Source organism: Poromitra crassiceps (genome assembly GCF_964638095.1).
Source record: "Poromitra crassiceps genome assembly, chromosome: 1".
Classification (NCBI taxonomy): Eukaryota; Metazoa; Chordata; class Actinopteri; order Beryciformes; family Melamphaidae; genus Poromitra; species Poromitra crassiceps.
The window spans coordinates 88,209,090-88,216,537 of NC_139623.1; the positions used below are offsets into that span (position 1 = coordinate 88,209,090).

The following is a 7,448-nucleotide window of genomic DNA, read 5'->3' on the forward strand; positions in this document are numbered from 1 at the left end:
AATCATACAAATACACTGTGCATTTGACGATTTTGTATGGAGCCCTATCTGCAAGGATTTTTGCTGTCAGGCCCTACTGAGATTGTGTATTCTTGGTTATCCCCGTGGGGAAATTTATCCTCTGCATTTGACCCATCCTCCACTAGAAACGTCCTAGAACTAGGAGCAGTGGTTCAGCCGCAGTGCAGCACCTAGGGACCAACTCCAGTTCTTTTGCCAGTGCCTTGGTCAGGGGCACTGACAGGAGTATTAACCCACAAAAAAACACACAAACACGGGGAGAAGTCCACACAGAAAGGACCTGGGCTGGGATGGACCGGAGTTCAAACCTGTGACCTTCTTGCTGTGAGGCAACAGTGCTAACCATTGAGCGGAGATAGCAGGAGAGAGAGTGAAGCATGATCTGAAAAGTCATCATCCTTTATAAAAGTGTTAACTGAATGAACAATATCAGAGAAATTACCTAGCCAATTATACCTCATTTTGCTGGAGACGAGATAGTCTCAGTTTTTAGTCAAAGGTTCTCAAAGGTCCAGGATTCCCAGGGGTACCTGATGGGTTGCCAGGGGGTCCTCAGCAAAATAAGGAATAGTTCAATTTCAGTATAACTTAATTCACGAGAAAATAAGCCAATTAGAAATTGTACACAAATGACTAATTGTCGTCATAGGTTTCACTTGCACCACTATTATCTCCACACATACATTGTAGCCAGTTAGACAATTCAATAGTTAACCAACAACAATCTTCCCATATGGGGTTTCCTGGGATTACAATCTCATCAAATGGCGATTGAGTGTCTATCTGTGACATGAGTCTGTGACATGCCAACGTTTGAGAGTTAGTCACAAATTTTGTTTGGGCTAACTCAGAATAACCTTGATACAGACCTACGATTGCGAGACATGTTTCTGGGCTGGCTTCCAGGCCTGCGGACTGAATGCACCAGAGATCGATTGGTTGTCAGTGGGGTCAGTGCAGAACGCCTCTATCTCTCTAGAGAGCCATCACTGTGTGATTGCAACACAGATGTCCCACCCAGAGGAGGCAAGGGGAGCAGGGAGAGATGGAGAGAGAGGAGAGTCTCTGGACCCCATTCATTATGGAGGGTAATTACAAAGATACTTTGCTGCCGCAGCTTGTGACACACAAACACAATGAACACAATAAGCACAGGTTGATGTACTGTATGCTGAAATACATGCACACACTCTCAGTTTTCACTTCCGCTCCTGACTGATATGTGGAAATTTGATTAGGACAGATGCAAGGACACGGGGAGGAAGAGGCGGAGGAGGGAGGTCTACCGCACGGAGGCTGAAAGCTGCTTCTATTATTCAATAGTCCTTTCCCGCTTATATGCAGATGCTTGTTCATCTTCAAACTTGCTTGTTCTCACACAGAATTCTCTCAAAACTCTCTCATTCTCACAAAATCTAAAAATAATGTTACTAGCAGTGCAGGAAAAAGTCAACTTTGGAAATGTTAAAGTCCCCCTCCACTCGAAATGTTTTTTTCTTCGTGTTCCTACATTTGGATGTTTGAGCTTCACTGTGCAGAATTGTCTGTGCAGAGTTTGACACTATAAGCCTGTTTTCACATGTGTCTGCTCAAAGTGTAAAGTTTCTCTGTGCTAACTGAAAATGCCCATTACAAATCATTTAAAAGCCAATTCTGGTCCAATATTCAACTTACATACTGTCAGAGTGATGTGGAAACTTAAAGTCTGCAGTCCACATACACTGAGAATGAGTGAAGTCCAGCAGTTAAACTTTTAAAATTAAATATATTTGCATATTCATAGACTGAGGGAGGAGTAGATGTCATTTTAACAATCTTAACAAGATAATTGAACTTTTTTGTGGGGAAAACCATATCAGACACAAATAATTATTCAAAGTATTATTCAGAGTATTGTACATACATCTTAAATCATGTCTGGAGGGCATCTTTAAGTTTTTCCATGTGAGGTTTTCTGGGATTTTCTGCTTGGCTGAACTGAATATTGCAAGAGTGATGGGAGGAAAAGGACTGTATACTATAGAGGATATACATGTAGAACATGATTCTGGCTTAAACCCACAACGCATGGCTTACGGCCCGAGTCCGACAAAATATATTGCGTGTTGTTGGTCACAGTACCTGCCAGGCCGTGAGACAGGAAGTGCACATGAGGTGACCGCAGGGCTCGATCTTCACGTCTTTGTCGTTCTCGGCGCAGATCTTACAGAGCTGGAAGGTGGAGCCCATCTCACAGTACAGCTCATACTGCTCCTGCTCACACACACAAAGCTGCAGTTAGTCATCAGGTGATGCGCATACATAGACACACACACACGCACACATACACACACACCTACAGTATACATACCTATACGAGGAGTAATTACAACAATGGCATCCGCCATAGACAAGATAGATGCTGCTATCGAGGCTGTTTTAAATAGATTAAAAGTACCACTTTGAAATCTTAACGGCACTCTGCTTTGTAGACATTTATTCAAAGGGGAGATGTTTTTATTGCGTTTCCTATTAACTATTATTAATTAATTACTAACTAACGTTAGATTCATGCGCATACGGTGGTCTCTAGTGATTGGTTAGGGAAAATGGAATTCCCCTGGTGGAATCCCCTAATGGAAATAGCTTAAACAGGGGGCAATCTCAGACTAGAAGATGGAAATGAGTGTAATCAGCTGACAATCCAGTCTGATATCAGCTACAGCTACAGCTGGGCAGACTACGCTAGAGGATTAATGAAATTCCCTGACTTTCCCAAGCTGGTGTACCTCTCAAACTTCTGCCATACAGGAATGCTGCTCACGTAGATGGAGCATGACCTCATATACAAACACACACACTGGCATACGTACAAGTCAACACAAACCAGAGATGGGGACTCGAGTCGCACTTAAGTGGCACATGCAGAGACTTGAGACTTGACTTGAGACTCGTCCTCAAAAGACTTGAGACTCGACTTGAGACTCATCCTCAAAAGACTTGAGACTCGACTCAGACTCGAGGTTTGGGACTCGTGAGCAATTTTTGTAAGGGAAAAAAGTAAGGAAAGTCCTCCTTCTGGCCGATCCATTATTTAGTCTTGCGCATTGGCGATGCGCATGGAGCCACAGAGCTGCAACACAGTTGTAGTAGCCGCTAGCCACTGTGCCATTTATTATAAGCTTTGGATATAAATACTTTGCACAGGGGGCAAACATAAGTCGCTAAATGCAACGCCCGCGGTATCACAATCAAGGATGCTGGATCGAACACAAGTAACTTCATCATCAGGCACCTGAAAACGCACCCGAAAAGGTCAGTGAATCATTTGGCTTGGTTGACAATCTAACGTTAGCTTAGCTTGCTAACCCAGTGTAATGTACGTTAACCCAATAAGCCTGTAACGTTAACGCTAACGTTACGTGGTCAGAAATAACCTCTAAACCTGCCTGTAGCCAACATAATAACAAGGTGTTTCTCTCTCAACATTAGCCAGCCAGCACATTATAGCAGCAGCACGTTGTTTACTATTGTTAGCTTGCTGCTAACAGATTGTAGCAGCAGAACATTCCTTGCTAATGCTAACGTTACTAGCTGCTTTGTAGTTTTTTCTCGTTCCCTTGTATTTTGGAAAGATGAATGTATGCTACTACCACACTTGTTCAAACGGTTGGGTAACTGCGTCCTGCTGCTACAATCTGCTGGTTAATGTTATGAGAGAAACACCTCATTAATTATGTCGGCTATTGTGGACCACGTAGCGTTAACGTTACAGGCCTAGGTAACAGCATTACACTGGGTTTGAGAGGCTAGAGATGTGTTAATTTAGTAGATTATAAACTGTTAGTTGTGACCCAGTATAATTATACAACATTGATGTAACGTTACTCTTGTTTTGCTAATTAATTTCCAAGGTTGTTTATCTACTACAGGTTTACTGAATTCAACAAAGCAAAGACAGTCGCCAGTGCAGAGGGACAGAACCAGAACCCAAGGACATAAAGGCTTGTGCTTATCAGCCAGAGAATGGAGTCAGCTGAAAGAGCTTGTGGAAATTTTGGACTTTTTTCCTCCTTTTTGAATAATTTGGCAGCAATAGTGTTGTATGTGGCCACATTGTGTTGTTTTGCAGTAACTGAGTCTGTAAAATACAGTTATTAACTTTAAAGGAAAGCTTTCATTGTGTTTTTTTCACATTTCATTGCAATAGCCTGTTTAAAGCCTGTTTATTATACCTTTAGGTAACAGTCACCTCCTTCATCCCAAAATAGGATGATTTCTGATTGGTTTTATGTCTGCCCTCAGTGCCCTGGTATCTGTAACCCTTTTCACTCTCCATGACTTTGCATCCCTGATATACACACAGATCAATGTAGTGGGGCAGCTTAGCTACAAATTCCATAACAATTGTGCATTTTGTGATCAAAGTATATAATTCAATTGACACCAATCATATCAATATATCATTCATATCAGATTAGTCTACACAACTTTATTGCATAGGCTGCCAGTCTGCATATTTTCTCTGTCCAAATTCATGACTCCTCCATATCCAATTCTTTTTGGAATGCCTTTGGCTACAAGTGTATTATGTGCTTAAATGCCGCACTGTTGATACTGTATGCTAATAGATAAGAGTGATGATACATGCTTTGATTTCCATAGCTATACAGTGTGCTAAGCAGACCGGATGGCATGCAGCATATGGTAAAACACTCATTACAACCGTAAGAGACTTGAGACTTGACTTGGACTTGTGACCAAAGACTTGAGACTTGACTTGGACTTGTGACCAAAGACTTGAGACTTGACTTGGACTTGTGACCAAAGACTTGAGACTTGACTTGGACTTGTGACCAAAGACATGAGACTTGACTTGGACTTGTGACCAAAGACTTGAGACTTGACTTGGACTTGTGACCAAAGACTTGAGACTTGACTTGGACTTGCAAAAAATGACTTGTGAGCATCTCTGACACAAACCCACCTGTGTGACTTTGATGTGATCGTGAGGCGTCGGTTCACACAAGCCGGTGAGGTCGGGGTTGTAGCTCCGCCCATCAGGAAACAAGTAGCTGCGGATGAGAAAAAGTAAACATTTAATAGTGTAACCATAGTTGCAAACTGTCTGTGGGGTTTCAAAAAATCTTGCATTAAATTAGCTGTATCTCAGAAACCATACGAGGTACAGCTACCAAACTTGGTAGCGAGCACAGAGGGGCCTTTTACTATCCACGAAAAATTACATTAATTGACCTGATGGTGGCACTATAACAGCCCTCTTTATGTTTTGGTACCTAACTTTTGAACCGTAGCATCTACAATCAAACTTCTTTTTTCCCTGGATTTCTTGGGTCATTCCGCATATGCTGATATAGGCCCCGCCCATTTCCATCTAACTAGATTTGTCGCCATTTTGAATTTTCTCCAAAAGGTTTTCTTTCGATATTTCTCCTTCAAATTGTGCCCGATCTTCACCAAACCACATCTTACATCTGAAAGGCCGCAGCGTTGCGATATAATCGACTTCCAACGTTTTGTGGCTGGGGCCTAGTTCACAAAAAACGGACCACATTGTTCGATGCGAACCAAACTTCGTCCAGGTGTGCAGGTATGTAGTCTGAGCTGATAAAAATAAAATTGTGTCATTTCGCCTATAGGGGGTGTGTAACGACGCATTATGTAATAACTGCACATTATGTAATAAAATCGCTAAATGTAATAAAACCTCACTTTCAATATGTAATAACGACGCATTATGTAATAATATGCGCAATATGTAATAAATCGCCTGAACGCAAAATGTAATAACGTTTGACGCATTTTGTAATAAATGTATTACATATTGCGCAAATTATTACATAATGCGGGGGTTGCACTTTTTTCTGGTTGAAAATGTAATAAATGACGCATTATGTAACAAAATTAGAAAATGCACTGAAGTTGTTATGGGGGGGGGGGGGGGGGAGTAGGTTAATACATATATTTGACCATAAAAAGCATTTTAACAGTGTTGACCGTGCCAATTAACCCAGAATGTGCAAATGTGTCTGTACTGATTTGTCAAAACCAGCCAAGCAACTAGATATAGGTTGTTCAGCTGATAACAAACTGAATCTATGGGTGACAACAGTCCGATCGGGTACGCTACACCTTCTCTCTCAGCGTGCTGTGGCACTTTTCTTTATGGTAAATCAGCGGGCATAGACTGTAAGACCCGACACTTGCATTTCAGTTCTGGCCTTTGAGCTACAAGTGATAGAAGCGTGGTTAACATAGCCGCATTTACTGCCTCAATCTATAGATTCCAGGGCCATTTAAACATAAGAAATCCATTAAGAATTGAGGATTGCAGAGACGTTTATGAATTGTCTGATATTAGGCACAGGGTTTTTTGGCTGCCCAATTCTGTTCTTCGGGCTCTCCTCCGCACCACACCCCACTCCTCCCCACCGCCCCCGCACTCCCCCCGCCCGCTCTACTCACCTTCGGCAAAAACAAAAAAAGACTCCTCATGTCTAGAAAGGTAGATGTCCTATCCATAAACAATTTGTCACGTATTGAGCCAAGTGATACACTAGGCTATGTCTAAGAAAGCGGACAGTGAAGCTTCAGATGTTTCAGCACCGAGGACAGCGCAAGGCGCTCTATGCATCGATTGATGAACATTTCAACACCACCGCCAATGGACAGCGACAGGCTGTCACAGACGATGGTCTGCCCATGTCACACACCCTGTTGTGAAGCTTGATTAAAATATAAAAGCAAATCTCTAAATCTAAATCCTGCTTTGCAGATAAACATTTTATTCACATGCCTTCAACATGTTGCCTTTGCCAGAGCCATTCAGGCGGTGTCTCCTCATATAGACGCATGGTCAATGGGTCAGCATGGCCGGGGGAAATCGGAATCCTAACACTGATAGACAATGATGGCAGATGATAGCCTACCACTGAAATATTCTTACCGACGGTGTAAAGCATGTTATGGTTTCGCGTTTTACTGATGTTCATGAAAATTGGTGGAAGGGTGTAGCATGGTCCAATGAGAAACCCATAGCCTATATTGAGGAGCCCATTCTCCAATAGTTTTGATGAAGGATTTAGTCTGAAAATCTAAAGATATCCTCTTTCAGCCAAAGTCCATCTGCAACATCATGATCAAACAAAATAGAATTACAACCAATTTTAAATGAACAAAAAACCATAACATGTTGCTTGCTGGCTCGCAGCAGTTAAATGTCTACCTGCTTGCCGATTTAAATCAAATGTGCATTGTCTCTCCAAAGCCAGCGAGCCAGCAGCCAAAAAAAACATATGCACACAGCAGCAGCATCCCGATTCCCCGCGGACGGCCGACACGAGATCAAAATGGCAAAGCAGACATAGCTGGGCAAGTTATTTTTTTCAGTTCATCATCAGCTGAACAACCTATATTTGCTTGACTGG

At 42.2% G+C, this 7,448-nt stretch overlaps 1 protein-coding gene across 1 annotated transcript in view; it reads right to left on the reverse strand.

Moving 5' to 3' along the window:
- cblb (Cbl proto-oncogene B, E3 ubiquitin protein ligase) overlaps positions 1–7,448 on the reverse strand; it is a gene marked incomplete at its 3' end in the record, with an annotated part of 107,095 nt that overhangs the window by 40,787 nt on the left and 58,860 nt on the right. Inside the window, exons 8-9 of the mRNA XM_083646792.1 lie at positions 4,988–5,075; positions 2,143–2,274 (exon numbers count right to left, since the gene is read on the reverse strand). Of these exons, the coding sequence (XP_083502918.1) occupies positions 2,143–2,274; positions 4,988–5,075 (220 nt within the window). The remainder of the gene's footprint in view (positions 1–2,142; positions 2,275–4,987; positions 5,076–7,448) is intronic.